This window comes from Pyrus communis, chromosome 5, assembly GCF_041283825.1.
Source record: "Pyrus communis isolate YQ-2024b chromosome 5, ASM4128382v1, whole genome shotgun sequence".
NCBI classification, from domain to species: Eukaryota; Viridiplantae; Streptophyta; class Magnoliopsida; order Rosales; family Rosaceae; genus Pyrus; species Pyrus communis.
Window position 1 is genome coordinate 6,050,954 of NC_142569.1, and position 20,340 is coordinate 6,071,293.

Sequence of the window (20,340 nt, forward strand, 5' to 3'; positions counted from 1 at the left end):
AATTTGAATGCTCTCTCCGGGTTCAAGAGCTACGTGGCCAACGGTCGTATTCTGTGCCGGGAGACCCCACTTCTAGGGGGTGATTCACTTTCTGCAAATACAAATTCGGGCCTGTATAACTTTTTGGGCCAATACCCGGCCCAATATTCTTCTTTTTCTTCCAATATTCGTTGATATTCCCGGGTTTTCAAGGGATATATCTCGAACAACAATTCAAGAGCTTCTTCCCCAAAAACTTGGACTGCTTTCATGGTAGCCATTTCTGCTTCGAGCTCTTCTGCTTCTTGAATTTTAAGTTCGTAGTTCATCGTCTCTGTAATTTAATTCCTCTCTCTCTCTCTCTGTATTTTCTATATTGTTTCACTCAGTAGCTCAGCACGTGAGAAGGAAAGTCTCAAACTTTAAACGATGCTATGTGAAATTTTTTGGATGAATTGAGAAATGGAGGTGATGATTATGGCCAACGCTCAACCGGGTGTCTCCAATTTTCAGAGGAATGGGGTTTTTGCTACGAATTGTTGCTCAAAGTCGCGTCCTTTATCTGGGTTTTCGATTTTCCGGAGACCAATTTTCGGTATTGGATTAAATGAGAAGAATGTGAAGAGGAATCGGGTTTTCGGTATTAAGTTCGTGAATTCCAGAACTGTTATTAGTGCTGTGTCGAAGGAAGGGTCTGAAATTTTAGAGAAGGAATTCGAATTTAAGCCGTCATTTGATCAGTACTTGAAGGTTATGGGGACTGTTAGGCTTAGAAGTGATAGAGATAAGCAGCAGAGATCCAAAGAAGAGAATCCGAAGCATAGTGTGCGGAGTAGAGGTGTTTCCAGGAGACTGTTGTCTGAGGGTAGTGAAGAGGATGCAAAACTCGGGGAGCCTGAAGGGAATTTGAATCGAGAGAAGGCGTCAAAAGTTGAGAATCGGTATGAGTTGCTTGGAAATAGAAATGGAAGCACGCATGAACGTCAACGAGTTAAGGGATTTAAGGATGAATACGATAGCAGACAGAACAACAAGGATGAAAAGGATAAGAAGATGATAAGGGGAGAGACAAGAGATGGAAGATGGTCAAAATATACTGGTAGGGTAGAACCAGGATTGGACTTCAAAGGTAAAAGTACAACAGTACGAAATGCAAAAGATGGCCCGGGAGTTACTGGTCGGCTAGAAGAGGAAGTAGACTTCAAAGGTAAAAGTACAATGGCACGAAATGCAAGAGATGGCCCGAGAGTTTACAAGTCAAGGGATAAAGCCGTTGAAAGAGGGAAGTTTGGTGTTAGAAATGAAGATGGAGTTGAAAGCAACCACAGCAATGCTGATAAAGCCACTGATAGAGGTTTTGTTCCAAGAAGTGTAACTAAGAGTGGTAGGGATTTCCCTAAAAGATTTAATGAAAAAAACTTGGAGGTGGAAAGAGCAGCATTTCGGAATTTTGATGAATTCGGTGATATTATGGACAAGCCACGAGTTTCACAAATGGAAATGGAGCAGAGAATCCAGAAGCTAGCAAAGTGGTATGCGCTCTGTGCCTTTTTCCTCTTCTTATATTGGAAGAATTACCTTTTAGATTGATGAAATTGACTTCACAATTGTTGACAAATTAGTGTTACTCTTTTATTTTTAGAAGAAAAAAAAAGACTGACATTATTGATTTTCAGCGTTTACTATTTCTCGTACTTCAGCGGACGAAATGGTTTAAATGTATGGGGGCCTATTAGTGAGTTGTTCAGTATGTATGCTGGCTATATTATCATGTGTTTTATAGAGCATCATGCAAGCCAAGCTAAGTTTGGCCTTTTACAGCAATTGTATTATGTTTTCCGCAAAGTTTCTGTAGTTTGTTAGTTCATCAATCCTCTCGGTAAAACTAATTAATAAGGCTGTTTCCAAGCAGGAGTTTATGCAACATGGTAGTTGTGTAGTTATAGTCTAGGGGTGACTATACTTAATTCCGCCTGTAAACTGGGTTGCAGAACTATCATGTGAGTTTATACAGTGTTTCTTTCCCGTTAGAACTACTTGGGGTTGGGAAGGGGACAGTCATGTCCTAAAAAAAAAAGATCGTCGTTGACAGTTTGATAGGTTTTGCTTGTCATTTCCTGTATTTTTCTCTATTTCCCTTTTTTGATTTGCCAAATTAAATATCTCATATCAAGTGTTAATATATTGTAGTTATGGATTCTCATGATCTCATTAATTTTAAGTAATTATTTTAACAGGCTGAATGGTGCAGACATTGACATGCCTGAGTGGATGTTTTCAAAGATGATGCGAAGTGCACAAATCAGATTCACAGATCATTCAATATTGAGAGTTATCCAGCTATTGGGAAAACTAGGAAACTGGAGACGGGTGCTACAAGTCATTGAGTGGCTTCAAATGCGTGAACGTTTCAAATCCCACAAGCTCAGGTATTTTTCCCTAAGAAAATATTAGAGCATTAAGTATGAAGCTTGGCATACACTCCTGCTTAGGAAAGTATGGCAAATCTCATGGGGCTTTAGACTCCCTTTCAGCATTTCGATGGGCTTGAATCCGTAGTGCTGCAACAGTTTCTTTTAAGAAATTGTCACGATTAGTGGATGGAACTTGAAGGAGTGTAGATATTACCAAAACTATTTCTAATATGTGGTGCAAATCATCTATCATCCATAGTGACTAATTTTCACGTGTTGCAATGTCTGGGTACCAAAGAATAGTTTTTGAAGAAAGTAGAAATCAAATGGTTCTTGTTAGTTGTTACTGCTTTCTTTGTTACTATCTTGGCCTTCACATGACTATTAAATAACTTGTTGAACAACTATGTAAGATTGTTGTCACTAATCATTGTATCTGAGAACAATATGAAGCATTTCCCCTTTTTGAAATTCAGATACATATACACAACTGCACTTGATGTACTTGGAAAGGCAAGGAGGCCTGTGGAAGCACTTAATGTATTTCATGCAATGCTGGTAAGTCGTGCAAATTGTTATTTTCTGCAGTATGCTTTGTGCTCATAAAACACGATTGTAGTTAAAGGAAGAAGAATACTTTGACCAACCAATGTTATCTTTTCTTTTTGTTTTCTGTCCAGGAACAAATGTCCTCATATCCCGACTTGGTAGCTTATCATTCTATTGCTGTAACTCTTGGACAAGCAGGACATATGAGGGAACTTTTTGATGTGATTGATACTATGCGATCTCCTCCTAAGAAGAAGTTCAAAACCGGGGCACTTGGGAAGTGGGATCCTCGACTGGAACCAGATGTTGTTGTCTTTCATGCGGTAAGTAGTAGTTGGTGATAATTGATGCAAACATGAGTGCAGTTCTATATATATGGGTGTAATGAATTGTATGTGCAGGTATTAAATGCCTGTGTTCAGCGCAAACAATGGGAAGGAGCATTTTGGGTTTTGCAGCAGTTGAAGCAACAAGGCCTACAGCCTGCCACAACAACATATGGACTTGTTATGGAGGTATAAGTCACCCTGGTTTCTTTCTTCCGGTCCATTGACTATCTCCCTAACCTCTACTAGTTGTTCCCAAGTATTTTCTTTTGTCATGAAGTCGGTGTTAATGAATTTAGTTTTTCATGTGTGTGCTAGTTGGATTACGTACTTATGTAGATATTCTGTTTGATTGTCAGCTTTCAATGAAACAGGGTATAACCTTGTTGAATTAAGTAAATTTAAGTATAGCCCCTCACTCCTTTTTATATAGTTTTCTGCCTGTCCTCGCTCTGGAGCTCCTTACGTGCAACTTTTTGGGCCAATCTAGGCTTATTCATGAATCATGTAACATTTGGGGCCAATCTGTTTGATTTTATAGGATTTACGAGCCTGGTACTAGGATGCTAAATTACCCTGAATATCTCTTTCAAATTATGCAAACCTGAATCCGTTTTCACTGAATCAGGTGATGCTAGCATGTGGCAAGTACAACTTGGTTCATGAGTTTTTCAAGAAAGTGCAGAAATCTTCTATACCAAATGCTTTAACTTACCGAGGTATTTTACTGGACTATTGTCTCACCTCGTGTTTTGTTGTAGATGGGTAATATTGATGGTTCCTTATGAATGCAGTTATTGTGAACACTCTTTGGAGAGAAGGTAAAATAGATGAGGCTGTATCGGTTGTTCACAACATGGAAAGACGAGGAATAGTAGGTTATGCGGCTCTCTATTATGACTTTGCTCGATGTCTTTGTAGTGCTGGAAGGTGCCAGGAAGCACTAATGCAGGTAATTTAGCTGTCTATTTCATTACAACAGCAAAAATTCATTCCCGTTTTGCATTTTTGTATTATTTGGCTTGGCACTTTAGCATGCATTATACAGTTGGGTCACTTATTCCATTATTCCTTCTCTTCACAGATTGAGAAGATATGTAAGGTTGCAAGTAAGCCTCTAGTAGTGACTTACACTGGTCTAATTCAAGCTTGTTTGGATGCCGGAAGCGTTGAAAATGCGGCCTATGTTTTCAAACAAATGGAGAACATTTGCTCCCCGAATCTTGTTACATGCAACATAATGCTGAAAGCTTACTTGGACCACGGAATGTTTGAAAAAGCGATAGATCTGTTCCTGAGGATGTTAGATGATGGGAATAATATCACGAGCAGATCCGATTATAAGGTTCGGATAATACCAGATAGCTACACTTTCAACACCTTGTTAGACGCCTGCGTTGCAGAAAAGAGGTGGGATGATTTCGAGTATGTATACAAAAGGATGTTACACCATGGGTTTCACTTCAATGCTAAACGCCATCTTCGGATGATATTGGACGCTTGCAAAGCTGGAAAGGTATCATTTCGTTCTTGTATACTTATGTTCCACCTCTCGGAATATAGTCGTCACCTGTCTGGAAATGTCCAATGTTTACGAACTGAAGTTGAATGTTTTCTGCATTCATGATTTTCAGGCGGAGCTGCTGGACATAACCTGGATGCACTTGACTGAGGCAGACCGGATCCCACCTCCTCCCCTCGTGAAGGAACGGTTCTGCACAAAGCTAGAGAAAGATGACTATGCTGCTGCTCTCTCCTGTATTACCGATCAAAATCTCGGTGAGCCACAGGCATTCTCAAAGGCAGCGTGGTTGAAATTGTTCGAGGAAAACGCAGAAAGGTTTCAGAAAGACACTTTTGTACGGTTGGTTGACGAGGGTAGCATTCTTGTAAACAGAAGTGATAGGTCGAACCCTGTATATCAAAACCTTATGGCAGCTAGCGGAGAAGTTGATAGAATCCGTTTAACGGGAGCTGCAGTTTCTACACGTGAAACTGTATCTACAACTCAAACGGAACCAGCTATCAATTCAAAGATGTATTTTCCGGCCTAAGAAAAATAAAACAGAAAACAGAATGTTCATTGAATTTCTGACCATTGATGATATGGAAACTACCCGAACCGAAAACAATCGGGCATTTTGTTGGGTTAAACGGGAAACTGAATGACATAAGGGTCTCTGCGACAGAGAGAAAACTTGGTACAAATTCGCTTTGACAAGAATTAAATCTCAAATCTCTCACAGGAAAATTTTAAGATCCAACATCGGAACCACGTGTCTATGCGGACTCCAAACATAAAATTCAGAAACTCCCGGATCTCAAGACCCGGGAGTTTGAGCCCTTCGTTTTTGTAAAAAAGAGATCGAAGATCTTAGTTTGTGAAAAAGGATCAGCTGAATAAGTTGATGAAGACCGTCGGATTCAATTTGAGTGGTCAAGATTATCTAATCTTTAAGCTCAAGATAATGAGGCCCGATGTAATGACCCCATCACCTCCGGCACCCACACTGTAATTTCTCCTCTCACATACACGTACAACTGAAAGAAGAATTAACAAGCACAAAACAAGAGCCAGATGACAACTAGTAAAACTTTACTGTTAATATCATGATATTGATCAAAGCATGAAAGGTTCAAACCGCACAAAAATGCACCAATCTAGTACTGCGATATAAATTAAAACGGTCCCAAAACAGCAAACTTAGGTAACAACGAAAACGTAATCCCTCATAAGCCTCTTCACTTGTCTGCCTTAGATATGTTCGCAGCAGCTTGTCCTCTGAGACGACCAGTCCTCCTAGCAGCAATGAGACCAACCTTCTGCCCAGGAGGAGCATCACGCCTGACTGTGCTAGCATGTCCAATATGCTGGTGATTACCTCCTCCGTGAGGATGCTCAACTGGGTTCATAGCCACACCACGAACCTTGGGCCAGCAGTTCCTCTTCACTCTGAACTTGTGGTAAGCATTACCAGCCTTGAGCATTGGCTTTTCTGTTCTTCCTCCACCTGCAACTTGCCCAATCATAGCACGGCATCCGCTGGGAACAATCTTCTTGGCTCCAGACGGAAGCTTGATCCTGTTAGAACCAGTGGAAACAGAAAATTGTTTATACGTGTCTCCCATACAATAAACAGTATGTCAAGACATAGCTAGTGTTATGAACAGAAATCATGATATCAGACAATTTGTGGTTGATTCACACTCTTCTAAACGATGCAACCAAGTACGGACTCCAAAAAATTACCAATTCCCAACTGGTTCTGAATGAAAGCAAAATACAGAATAAGGATGTCAAATCGATAACTTAATAATGTGAACAGCAATCTAATCTTAAAACGCGATTTGTTTTTGCGTAAAATGACAATCATATAAATAATTCAACCAAATAATGGCCTTTTATCAGAAAATTAGTAATTTCTATATAGTACTAACTGAAAAACATGTTCAAAGGATGACCCGAAAACCCATCACAAAATAACAGCTTAAATGCAAGGGTTCCGCGGATAAACAATCTCAAAAATACCATATGCTCTGCATATAAAGATACTCAGCATCTAAGATTTTATAATAAAAAAGGGTCAATATTCCGAAGAAAAAAAAATTGATGACAAGCAGTAAATGAAGCAACAAAATGGGCAGTCCGAAATCATCAGTCTTCTTAACAATACAACCAAATAGGAAAAATCTTGTTAAAAACCAATTTCTCTATTGTCCTAAATGAAAGCAAAAAGTAAAATGAGGTAATGAAATTCGATTAATTAGTACTTTAAACAACAATTTTAAAACCCGAGAATTTGCTTTTTAAGTTTCACAATCATAACATCAATCCAACCAAAAATAAATTCATTTTCATTCAGAAGAATCATTAGTTTCTCTCGCTCCAAATTGAGAAAATGTTCGAGAACTGACCCAACTGCATACCGCATAATACAACCCAAAACTAAAGCCAACCCAGTTCAGCAAATGAACAAACTACTCGCTAAAGGGATACAATTTTTGCGATTCATCTCTATCGTTCTACATTGAAAAAGTGTTGGAAAACTGACCCAACCGCATACGCATAATAAAACCTAAAACTAAAGCCAACCCAGTTCAGCAAACGAACATACTATTAGCTAAAGGGATACAATTTTTTGTGATTGAATCAGACATCACATATCTACATGCAAATTGCAATCATATGAGAAATTGGTAACCCAATAACAATGTAATATTTGAACTCCAATTATCGAAATCCAATTAACAAATATAATAACCCAATAATTTAGCAAGAATGAAAAGGAAATAATATGAACAGAGAGAGATGTATATAGACCTGGAGGTATCGTTGTCAGGGTTGTGGCTGATAACAACAGCGTAATCACCAGACGCCCTAGCGAGGGTTCCGCGGTCCCCAACATGGTGCTCGACGTTACAGACGACGGCTCCCTCCGGGATCGATCTGAGAGGCAACACATTTCCGACCACCAAATTGGCCTTCTTCCCGCAGTAGATGAACTGACCGGTGTAGATTCCCTCGGCGGCGACGAAGAGCTCGTTCTGCTTCTTGTACCTAAACGGATGGCGGAAGCTGACGCGGGCCAACGGGGCACCGCGACCAGGATCGTGGATGATCTCGGTGACGACACCCTTGAGGTAGCCGTTGCGCTCGCCGAAGTCGAGGCTCCGGAAGCGGGCAGGACCCTTGCGGTGGTGGGTGTGCGACTTGAAAACGGAACCCGCACCCTTACGCTGAGCTCTGATAACCCTCCCCATGGCTCCGGCGAGTGATTTTCTGCTACTAGCGGCCGCGCGAAATGGTGTTCCAAAAACCCTAGGATTTGTGTTTGCTTTTATAGGTCTTGGGAGAGGTATGGCAGTGAGTGAACAGCCTGCAAGCTCCCTAAAACCCTAACGTGAAATAATATGACATTGGCCCAAAATGTGGAAATTGGAAAAAGCCCAAAGTCAAGAGGTTGGTATAACGAGCAAAGGTTTGGAACCTTCAATTAGCGTATCGTCTGATATGAGAGTTAAAAGTGCGATGTTGTCTTATGTGGTACGAGAATTGCATAAGAGAAGATCAGCCTAATTAAGATGTGGTGATATCCCTCCTAATTATAGCACTACATTCGTTTTTGTTACAAAGATTGAGCACAAACGTTGGTGGCAACCCTTAAGTCTCTATAGTGACAAAAGCAAGCCTTATGGCATTGGTGTGTATATAAATAGTAACAACTTTTCTATATTTTATTCTTATTTCTCAAATTTAAAACTCTCACATTATCCCTCTTAGTTGTGCCCACATTTCTCACTAACGTCGTTGCCTGTCATACTCATATGGACACCAATTTTAGTATAAAATTCTCTTTCGGAGAATGATAATTAAATGTTTTATGATCATTTAATCATTACATCATCAATTTCATCATTCATCTCAATCGTCGTCATCTTCGGCCATGCAACCACTGACTTTGCCTGCTCTTTCCTCAGCTGTGTTAGATCTGTTGACCCAATCCTTTGCCTTTCGGAGGCTCCATCATGGCTCAAAATTTCAATAACTACTACTCTTTGGTTCTTGAATGTTCTTCCCTGAGAACATAAGACAAATGTGTTAAACGAACCGTGTCATCAATTAGGGATAAAATTGGGGCCAATAAAATTTTGGGGATTAGGGTTGGGTGCTGGTTGACTTGGGAAGAGAGAAGGGAGGGGAGGTGAAGAGAGTGTAGGAGAGGGAGAAGGTATTAAATTGAAATAAAATGATAAGTAAATGTATGAAAGTGAAATGTTTAAAAGATGTTGTATGAGGTTGCAATCAATCTCAAACCTGAAGAGGTAAAATGTAATTTATCCTTCTTTTAAAATTAGTTGTTCATGTCCATGCATTAAATTGTATACTTAATTATTGCACGATTATTTCTTTTCTTTTTTTTATTTATTAAATATAGCAATTAGACTTTTTTTCAACAATTGCATGATTTATTTCAAGATTTTTTACCTGATTTTATAGAATTTAACGTCCTAATTTTTCACGATGCCATAGGTATGGCATGCAAGATTCTGCAATGAAATTAACACGATATATGGTTTCATTGGTTGATTGTGATAGTTATATATATAAGTAACCATATGCGCCATCAATCTTAAAAGATGATACTCATAATACGCATAAATAGGTGAGATACTTGAAGCAATTAAACATATAAAAGATCGACATGTCCAAGAACTTTATTATTTATGAAGAAAAAACAACATAAGTAAAAGACATATATGTACATTGTCCATAACCACCCTCCAAACCCATTAAGAAGGTTGAACCTTTACGGTAGTGAGTGTGGGACTTGAAGACGAGCCAGCACCCTTATGATGAGCCCTGGTGACTCTTCCCATGGCTCTGCTGGGTGATGTCCGTTATTAGCGACCGGCGGAAAAACAATGTCATTTGACCATCACAAAAATAACTGTAATTTATTTTTGTAACTCGTTGAAAGGCTATTTACTTTCATTAGGTCTCGAACTAGGTCAAAATCATTATCAACGAGTTCGTAAGATGCAACTCCTTTTTCATCGAGCTGAGAAGACACTCGAAAGATAAAGAACTATTTTTAATTTCTTAATCCAATGCTCAAAAGACATTAGAGGGTCTAGAAATGCCAAAAAGATATATAGGCTTGTGAAAGGTAAAAAAAAAAAATGCGTGAACAACACTATCCTCCAATCGACAAGATACAATTGGAGTTTATATCGAGCTTGGATCATATTTGACTTGTTTACCCTATATTTCTTGAAGATAATTGTTATTAGTACTTCAAAATTCTCATTTTTCACTCCAAACTTCCTATATTTCACATATAAAAATACACTTATAAGGAATGCAAAATAAGATTTTTGAAATACCAATAACCGTTCCTTTCTTGAATAAAATGACTAATTGAATAAATAGGGGTTTTAGCTTCAATAGACACAAAAACCAAAACATCCCAAAATGCACCAAACGCTTGTTCAACCGACAATATATTCAGCAACAAACTTTGGTATCGAGCTTGGATCATAATTAACTCATTTACCCAACATTTTGAACTCATAATATGTTAAGCAACAAACATTAAATGATCCAACCAAACAAAACTTCCTCCACAAAATGCACCAAACTAGTCTTGGATAAAATAAAACAACAAAATGTAATCTCATCACTTGTCTGCCTTAGATATGTTGGCAGCAGCTTGTCCTCTGAGACGACCAGTCCTCCTAGCGGCAATGAGACCAACCTTCTGCCCAGGAGGAGCGTCACGCCTGACTGTGCTAGCATGTCCAATATGCTGGTGATTACCTCCTCCGTGAGGATGCTCGACCGGGTTCATAGCCACACCACGAACCTTGGGCCAGCAGTTCCTCTTCACTCTGAACTTGTGGTAAGCATTGCCAGCCTTGAGCATTGGCTTTTCTGTTCTTCCTCCACCTGCTACCTGCCCAATCATCGCACGGCATCCGCTGGGAACAATCTTCTTGGCACCAGATGGCAATTTGATCCTGTTAGAACCAGTGGAAACACAATTGTTAACACACCTCAAAAATACCATAAACTAGCAGATAAACGTAATCATTACTCAGCGTATGAGATTTCACAATCACAAAGGGTCAATCATTCAAAAAAATTTATGACAAGCAGTAGATAAAGAAACAATTTCACACTACTCTTTCTTAATTTCACATTCTTCACAACAATACAACCAAATAAGCATATCTTGTTAAAAAGCAAATTCTCTATTGTTCACAATGAAAGCAAAAAGTCGAATGTGGTAATCACATTCGATTAATTAGTACTGTACACAACAATCATAAAACCCGAGATTCGTTTCATAAGTTCCAGAATCATAAGATCAATGCAACCAATTTCTTCCAAAAGAATCATTCATCTCTCGAATACTGACCCAACAGCATACCGCGTGATAAACCCTACAACTAAACCCAACCCAGTTCAGCAAATGAACGAAACTATTGGCTAAAGGGATACAATTTTTGTGCTTGAATCAGAAATCACATATCTACATGCAAATTGCAATCATACGAGAAATTGGTATCTCAATAACAATGTACATTTGAACTGCAATTATTGAAATCCAATTAACAAATATAATAGTAATTTAGCATGAATCTAAAGGAAATAACATGAACAGAGAGAGATGCATATAGACCTGGAAGTATCGTTGTCAGGATTGTGGCTGATAACAACGGCGTAATCACCAGACGCCCTAGCGAGGGTTCCGCGGTCCCCAACATGGTGCTCGACGTTACAGACGACGGCTCCCTCCGGGATCGATCTGAGAGGCAACACATTTCCGACCACCAAATTGGCCTTCTTCCCACAGTAGATGAACTGACCGGTGTAGATTCCCTCGGCGGCGACGAAGAGCTCGTTCTGCTTCTTGTACCTGAACGGATGGCGGAAGCTGACGCGGGCCAACGGGGCACCGCGACCCGGATCGTGGATGATCTCGGTGACTACACCCTTGAGGTAGCCGTTGCGCTCGCCGAAGTCGAGGCTACGGAAGCGCGCCGGACCCTTTCGGTGGTGGGTGTGAGACTTGAACACGGAACCCGCACCCTTACGCTGAGCTCGGATGACCCTCCCCATGGCGGCGGTGAGTGATTTTTCTGCTACTAGCGGCGGCGCGAAATGGTGTTCCCAAAAACCCTAGAATTTGTGTTTGCTTTTATAAGGCTCAGGATAGACGTGTATTGCAGTCGAAGTGAACAGCCTCCAAAGTTCCAAACTCTCTAAGGGTATGTTTGTTTGCCTTCACTAGCATTCATTGGACTAGACTAAACTAAATGATAGTCTAGTCTGGTGTTTGTTATTTATACGGATAAAAGTTAATGAGACTAAAGGGGACTCGCTCCGACTGAACGCCTCGCTAGCCGTTCTTAGCGAGAGCCATCGATTTCGAGCAGACTCCTAGTCCCGTCCTCTATCGCAGCTGATCCATCCATCTTTTTCTCCTTCGCACATTCGCCATCTCCCATCTCCTTCATGACTTCACCGTCTCGTCTAAGTTCGAGCAAGACAAGGAAGTTCTCAGCGACAACAAAGAGGCATTCCCTGACCACAAACTCTTCGTGGGTAACCTTCCCTTCAACGTCGATAGCGCTCAACTCGCTAGTATCTTCGAGAACGCCGGAAATGTCCGGTTGGTCAAGGTAATTCCTTGTTTTCACTTAAAATTTTGTAAATTTTACTTGAAATTTGGGTGAAAAGTGAAATCGTTTGTTGGTGGTTTAGTGCTTTGTGGGTTAAATTTGGAGGGTTTTTAATAGGTGATATATGATAAGATGATCGAAATAAGCAGAGGATTTGGGTTTGTGACTATGTCAAGTGTTCAAGAAGCTGAATATGCTGCTCGCCAGCTAAACGACTATGTAAGTCTTCATATTTAAGTCTAACCATTTGTTCATATTTTCTTACATATGTGAAAGTTTGTGATTTGCGAATTGGTACTTTATTTGTAATCGTATTTATTAACATTCATTTGTTGAAACTTGCTTTAGATTTGTCTTACTAAAGAAATGTTTGATGGAGCTTAGTCTCTGGCCTTTGTAGTGTGTATTTTTTTTATGGTTGCGATTACTTATTATCGTGTTGATTGTTTCGAGTTGAAGTCATTGGTTACAGGTCAAGTTGAGAAACCCTGTTTGTTGTATATAACTATGTTAGCAAGAGTTTCATGGCATTATCGTGAAAACAATTTTATTGATTGACGTTTGAAACTTGGTCGATGTTTATTTCATTATGAAAAGGTTGTTTTGTTTTGTAGCTTTGTGTTGCATTTCTTGATGTTGGTTTTTTAGTGTAGTGATTGGTTAAGTTCCGTATTTATTTTGCCGAGTCTTGTCGTCATTTGGTTGTATTGCATTCATGAGAACCTTGTATATCGTATCTAAGAAAGGCTTATATCGTATATAAGAAAGACTTCATTGCATTTGGTAGGAACTTGATGGCAGGGCATTGAGGGTAAACTATAGACCTCCTCCTCCTCAGACTGAGGATTCCTCTTTCTCTGGTTTTTCATATTTGGTTGTGTTCATGCATTGCTTGATTCCATTTATTTGAACGTGCTGAGTTTTCAGGTTTTCGCATATAATCATGTTCTAGATACTATGGTACAGAAACATTATTGAGATTAATGTGCATCTATATCAATTTGTTATGGATATAAAAGTTTCACTTGATTTCTAAGAGCACCGTATTTGAGATGTTGCCAAATTTGTTCTCTGATTAATATACTTAGCTATGGTGTGTGAAACATATCCACCAACTACAGTCTGCAGCAATGTTGAGACTTTAAGGTTGAGGTAGTTGCGGATTATTTGCATTTTATCCATTTTTAACCAATTTATGTTCTATTTACTACATGATGCTTACAACATACAGTCCTTTGATCTGAGTATCTGACATCATGGTTAATCTTTCTCAACCTGAGCTTCCACCTGGGGTGGAGTCTGCTCTACTACAACAAGTTTTGAGCCTTACATCGGAAAAACTGAGTTCATTGTCTCCGGAACAGCAACAAGAAGTAATAAAGCTCCAACAGTTGCTTCAGTGAGATTAGATTCAGCCATCGTAACAGAGTCATAAATGGCAGTTTTGATGCAGCAAGTTGTTACATGTGCAGGCACCAACTTGCTTGCTAGAGCAACAAAAGGCGTGGTATTGATTCAATCGATTTTGATTGTTTGTAACAGTATGTTCATGTAAGGAGTCAATTCAGAGGATCAGCAGTGCAAGAGAACTATCGTATTCATGTAGCCTACACAAGCTTGTGTTTTAGTCTAGTCAATAAATTAGTTAGAATAGCAAAATTTTGTCTGTATCACAACATTTAAATTTACGTTCCCTCAGCTAAAACTTGTTGCTTCACTTTTGACAATCTTTTGCTCCAAACGTTGTGTACTTTGCTTGAGGTATATTCATGATCTCTTCCTTTTGCATATTGTTATTGGTTTTCTTCAAACTAGTTGGAGCAAGCAATTTACGTGCTTGAATCCAAATGTAGCAATGATCAAGGCTCGGCTATCCATTTGCCAATGCGCGCTCAAGCATCATTGTGGTCTTAGGATTGAATGCAATCAAACCAAAGGTGAATAATTAAGAAAAGCATTCTAAACCCCATCAATTGTTAGGAAAACACCTTTGTTATATTGATGTTTGGAGCAATACTACTCTTGAATCATGTATGTTTCTTTCGTTGGCAAGAAATTTGGTTTTTGTATTTTTTATTGAGTCATACTCTCATTTAATATTATTAATTTTGATAATATCTTTAAATAAAAAGAAATTAAATTAGAATAATAATTTAGTCTCAGTTCGAGCAAACACCAAACTAATGATAGTATTATTTTCACTATCCTGCTTCTTAGTTCGACATTGCACCAAACGCTTTATTAAGTTAGTCCAGCTTAGTCTAGTTAATTCGGTGCAACAAACGCATCATAAAACCCCTAATGTGAAATATATGACGTTGGGCCCAAAATGTGGAAATTGGAAAAAGCCCAAAGTGTGTAAGCGGATTTGAGATCACAACGGCCTCCAACTTCAAGGCCCAAACCATATAGATGGTCATGAGAAACTCCATAATCCATGCCAAACTAGTGCCTAGCTGCTAGGTTCTAGCCGGCCGCCTCACTAATGTCTAGCGTCTCTTAGATTTTTGAATTTATATGTAGTGAGAAAGTTCTTAATTAATTAATTTATAGCACTAAATATTGTAATAACAAGCATTTCACCGAAAAGAAAATAGACATATCCAGCATACCGTTCATCTATATCATATAATGTGAAATATAACTCCATCAATTTGATCACACTAAAAATTTATACTTAATTTATTAAGTATTGGCAAACGTTCGTGTTTTCACATGATTTAGCAAATTTTATCCCACATTTATAGTAAAATAAAATAAAATAAAATAAAATTCATGTCCTTTGTTTAGAATAATTTGTTTCAAGAATAATTAGTGTGCAAGGGTGTGACTCTAAAGACCGTTGTTCATTCCAAGATGCAACTCACGTGGGGCGGCAAGACAGAATCTATCAAGAATATGAGGGGCTTGATGAAACTAGAGATTATTGTGGGATCATCCGTAAATCTAAAACGAACATGTATTGTTGAATTTAATAACGATAATGGGTTGTTAAAAAAAAAAAAAAAATTAACAATAATGGGTAAATCGTTTAAAATTTAAGAATATAGTACAATGATTCGCCAGTCACCTCTATATAAGCATACAATTTCTTTGAAGAGAATGAGATTATGAGAGATTGATGATAATAATTTAGGCCATCTCCAACCGAAGGGTCCAGAGAGCGAGAGGGCCGAAAATAACCTTAAAACTGTCTCCAACCGAAAGCTAGGCCAGAGGGCTCGTGGGCCCCACAAAATCTGAAAGGGTCAAAGGGCTGGCCAGAAAATCAAAGCAATCATGTCGGATATAACCGACAAGAATGCTTAAACAAAAATTTGAATCCAATGGCTAGCTGACTAGCCGTTGTATTCTTTTCTTTTTTTTTTTAATTCTTAAAAATTCTAATTTTTTTTCCCTATAAATACCTAAACCATTATTAAATTTAAGTTCTAATTTTTTTCGTTTTTGGGCCAGTTACCGTTGTAGTTTTTAAATTTAAGTTGTTGTTGGATTTGAATTTAAGTTGTTGTAGTTTTTAAATTTAAATAATAAATTATGTTTGGCCCTCGGTTGGAGACAATTTTTTGTGACAGGGCTAAAACAAGCCCTGTATCCTGGAAATGATTTGCCAAGAACCCTTCAGCAAACTCATTCGAGTGGGAACAAATAACACTTTAAGGAAACAATTCAAGTCGTACCTCAAAGTCATCATTTGGATTATTCTCTAAATTTCTACATTTACTCTAACACTGGTGTCGCCCAGCACAACTCGATACAGAGTCCAGGTGGACGTTCCGAGTTGGGTTGTGTCACCCAAAACATTGTTAAAATTGGGTTCCACCCTCAAGAATATCAATGGAATGTCTAACCTTAATTTTCAAAACTCCATGACAAGGCGAAGGTGAAAATGACTAGATTAGATGATGATTTATGTACGAATTTGCAAAATAGACTAAAAACGTGAGTGTGACCCCACATTTTCTGTCAAAAATTTAAATTTTTTATTTTCGCGAAACATTTTCCATGAGCATAATGGAAAACGTTGTAAGGCATGTGGAAGTGGATTTACGATGTATTCAGCAACAAATGTATATCTAGTAGAATATTTAAGTTGAAAACTAAAAAAATAAGTGAAAAATATAGTTGTGAGACCCAAAAATAGGGTTCTACCCTCAAGAATTTTAACGGAAAGTCTTACCTTAATTTTCAAAACTTCATGGTGAGGCAAAGGTGAAAATAAATAGATTGAACGATGATTTAAATACGACTAGGCGATGATCTGTAGCGTGGTACCGATCTTTCCCAATTCCATTTTTTTAATTTATTTTCTGCTTTTTTGTTTATTCCTTTGAGTTTTTTCTTCATACATTACTTTATCTGAGTAACCATTATTAAATTCAAAAATTTAGGTTTTAAATCATTGATTACAAGCGTTTAAATATGTACGATAATAGAGTTTGCATGAAAAAATATATTTTGAAGAATATGAGTTTGATAGTTTGTTGTTATGGTAAAAGAACTAAAACAAACATAAGCAAAAAACAAAAACTAAAAAACTAAAAAAGAAAAAATTGAAAATAGGGGTTTGGTATGAAGCTAGCGATTCGTTGGTGGAACCGTTGCTAATACGCTAGCGACAGTTTTTGTGGAAAATCGGTATCAAAGTACTGATCGTATCATTTTTTATTTTATTTATTTATTTGGAAGCAAGTTTACAATTTATTGAGCAACAAATGTATATTTAGTAGACTATTTAAGTTGAAAACTAAAAAAATAAGTGAAAATATAGTAGGGAGGCCCAAAACATTGTTAAAATGGCGTTCCACCCTTAAGAATATAACAAAAAGTATTACTATAATCTTCAAATTTCATGGTGAGGCGAAAGTGAAAAATTAACAACGATTGTGAAAAATTAACAACGATTTATGTACGAATTTGTAGAAATTGACAACATTTTTATTTTTACAAAATATTTTCAATGATCATTAAGGAAAACTTTATAAGGCATTTGGAAGTGGATTTACGATTTATTGAGCAACAAATGTATATTTAGTAGAGTATTTATGTCGAAAACTAAAAAAATAAGTGAAAATTATAGTAGTGAGGCCGAAAACATTGTTAAAATACGGTTCCACCCTCAAGAATATTAACGGAAAGTATTAATTTAAATTTTAAATTTCACGGTGAGGTGAAGGTGAAAATAAATAGTTCGAACGGCAATTTATATACGAATTTGTAAAAAACGACTAAAAATTGTCAACACCCACGTTTTTTGTCAAAAATGCAAATTTTTTTTATTTTTGCGAAATATTTTCTGCGAGCATTAAGAAAAATTTATAAGGCATTTGGAAGCGGATTTACGATTTATTGAGCAACAAATGTATATTTAGTAGACTATTTAAATCGAAAACAAAAAAAATAAAGGAAAAATATAGTAGTGAGGCCCAAAACATTGTTAAAATTGCATTCCACCCACAAGAATATAACGTAAAGTATTACTATAATTTTCAAACTTCACGGTGCGGTGAAGGTAAAAATAAATAGTATGTACGACGATTTATGTACAAATTTGTAAAAACTAACTAAAACCAATCAGTACTTACCCACGTTTTTTGTTAAAAATGCAAATTTTTATTTTCGCTAAATATTTTCTCTGAGCATTAAGGAAAATGTTATAAGGCATTTGGAAGTGGATTTACGATTTATTGAGCAATAAATGTATATTTAGTCGAGTATTTAAGTCAAAAACTTAAAAAATAAGTGAAAAATATAGTTGTGAGGCCCAAAACGTTGTTAAAATAAGGATCCACCCTCAAGAATGTTAACATAAAGTATTACTTTAATTTTCAAACTTAACGGTGAGGCGAAGGTGAAAATAAATAGTTTGAACAATGATTTATGTACAAATTTGTAAAAAATGACAAAAAACCGTGAGTGTAACACCCATGTTTTTTGTCAAAAAGGCAAATTTTTTATTTTAGCGAAACATTTTCCATGAGCATTAAGGAAAATTTATAAGGCATTTGGAAGTGGATTTACAATTTATTGAGCAAAAAATGTATATTTAGTAAATTATTTGTGTCAAAAACTAAAAAAATAAGTGAAAAATATAGTTGTGAGGCCCACAACATTATTAAAATTGGGTTCCACCCTCAAGAATACAACAAAAAGAATTACTATAATTTTTAAACATCACGGTGAGGTGAATATAAAAATAAATAGTTTGAATGACGATTTATGTACGAATTTGTAAAAACTGACCAAAAACAATGAATGTTAACACACGTTTTTTTTGTCAAAAAAGCAAATTTTTTATCTTCTCAAAAATTTTCCAAGAGCATTAAGGAAAAATTTACAAGGCATTTGAAAGTGTATTTACAATTTATTGAGCAACAAATGGATATTTAGTAGACTATTTAAATCGAAAACTAAAAAAATAAGTGAAAAATATAGTAGTGAGTCCTAAAACATTGTTAAAATGGGGTTCCACCCTCAAGAATATAACAAGAAGTACTACTATAATTTTCAAACTTCAAGAGTAGGCGAAGGTGAAAATAAATAGTTTGAACGACGATTTATGTACAAATTTGTAAAAATCAACTAAAAACTGTGAGTGTTAACCCACGTTTTTTTGTAAAAAAATGCAAATATTTTATTTTTGTGAAATATTTTCCATGAGCATTAAGGAAAATTTTATAAGTTAGTTGGCAGCGGATGCACGGATTATTGATCAACAAATGGATATTTAGTAGACTATTTAAGGCGAAAACTAAAAAAATAAGTGAAAAATATAGTAGTGAGGCCTAAACCATTGTTAAAATTGGGTTCCACCCTCAAGTATATCAATGGAATGTCTAACCTTGATTTTCAAAACTTCACGATGAGGCAAAGGTGAAAATGAATAGATTAGACGACGATTTATGTACGAATTTGGAAAACGGACTAAAAATGTGAGTGTGAACCCACATTTTTTGTCAAAAATATAAATTTTTTATTTTCATGAAACATTTTCCATGAGCATAATGGAAAACTTTGTAAGGCATGTGGAAGTGGATTTACGATGTATTCAGCAACAAATGTATATCTAGTAGAATATTTAAGCTGAAAGCTAAAAAAATAAGTGAAAAATATAGTAGTGAGACCCAAAAATAGGGTTCTACCCTCAAGAATTTTAACAGAAAGTCTTACCTTAATTTTCAAAACTCACGATGAGGCAAAGGTGAAAATAAATAGATTGAACGGAAAGTCTTACCTTTATTTATTTTCTGCTTTTTTGTTTATCCCTTTGAGTTTTTTCTTCGTACATTATTTTATCTGAGTAACCACTATTAAATTCAAATATCTTTAAATTTAAGTTTTAAATCGTTGATTGCAACTGTTTAAATATATACGATAATAGATTTTACATGAAAAAAAAAAATATTTTGAAGAATATGAGTTTAATAGTTTGTTGTTATGGTAAGAGAACTAAAACGAACAAAAGCAAAAAACAAAAACTAAAAAGAAAAAATTGAAAAGAGGGGTTCGGTATGAAGCTAGCGATTCATTTTGGGAATTGTTGCTAACATTGTAGCGACAGTTCTTGCATACAATCGGTAGCAAAGTACTGATCGTATCCTTTTCTATTTCATTTATTTATGGGAATTGTTATTGGCACTCCAAATTTATCATTCTACACTCCAAACTTTCTATATTTAAAAAGAAAAATACACTTGTGAGGAGTGTAGAATGAAAATTTTGGATTGCCATAACACTTCCCTTATTTATTTGGAAGCAAGTTTACGATTTATTGAGCAACAAATATATATTTAGTAGACTATTTAAGTCGAAAACTAAAAAAATAAGTGAAAAATATAGTAGGGAGACCCAAAACATTGTTAAAATGGCATTCCACCCTCAAGAAT

The 20,340-nt window shown here is 36.7% G+C and overlaps 3 protein-coding genes across 4 annotated transcripts; 1 reads left to right on the forward strand and 2 right to left on the reverse strand.

Moving 5' to 3' along the window:
* The first annotated feature begins 181 nt into the window (after positions 1–181).
* On the forward strand, positions 182–5,356 carry LOC137726145 (pentatricopeptide repeat-containing protein At1g30610, chloroplastic). 2 transcript variants are annotated; one of them, XM_088693949.1, is made up of 10 exons: positions 182–252; positions 369–1,511; positions 2,217–2,408; positions 2,870–2,951; positions 3,074–3,265; positions 3,344–3,457; positions 3,897–3,987; positions 4,063–4,220; positions 4,353–4,784; positions 4,903–5,356. In XM_088693949.1, exons 2-10 carry the CDS (start codon positions 442–444, stop codon positions 5,320–5,322), a joined length of 2,751 nt encoding a protein of 916 aa, XP_088550075.1. In that variant the 5' UTR covers positions 182–252; positions 369–441; the 3' UTR covers positions 5,323–5,356. The 2 variants fall into 2 exon arrangements, with proteins under 2 accessions (XP_088550075.1, XP_068321121.1); XM_068465020.2 differs by having other exon boundaries at positions 185–1,511.
* A 491-nt stretch (positions 5,357–5,847) lies between these two features.
* Positions 5,848–8,121, reverse strand: LOC137726146 (large ribosomal subunit protein uL2x). Its single transcript, XM_068465021.2, has 2 exons — positions 7,590–8,121; positions 5,848–6,350 (listed from the first exon to the last, which is right to left on the reverse strand). The coding sequence occupies exons 1-2, from the start codon at positions 8,027–8,029 to the stop codon at positions 6,011–6,013; spliced, it is 780 nt and encodes a 259-aa protein (XP_068321122.1). The 5' UTR covers positions 8,030–8,121; the 3' UTR covers positions 5,848–6,010.
* A 2,133-nt stretch (positions 8,122–10,254) lies between these two features.
* Positions 10,255–12,088, reverse strand: LOC137725532 (large ribosomal subunit protein uL2x). Its single transcript, XM_068464256.2, has 2 exons — positions 11,452–12,088; positions 10,255–10,786 (listed from the first exon to the last, which is right to left on the reverse strand). The coding sequence occupies exons 1-2, from the start codon at positions 11,889–11,891 to the stop codon at positions 10,447–10,449; spliced, it is 780 nt and encodes a 259-aa protein (XP_068320357.1). The 5' UTR covers positions 11,892–12,088; the 3' UTR covers positions 10,255–10,446.
* Positions 12,089–20,340: the final 8,252 nt, after the last annotated feature.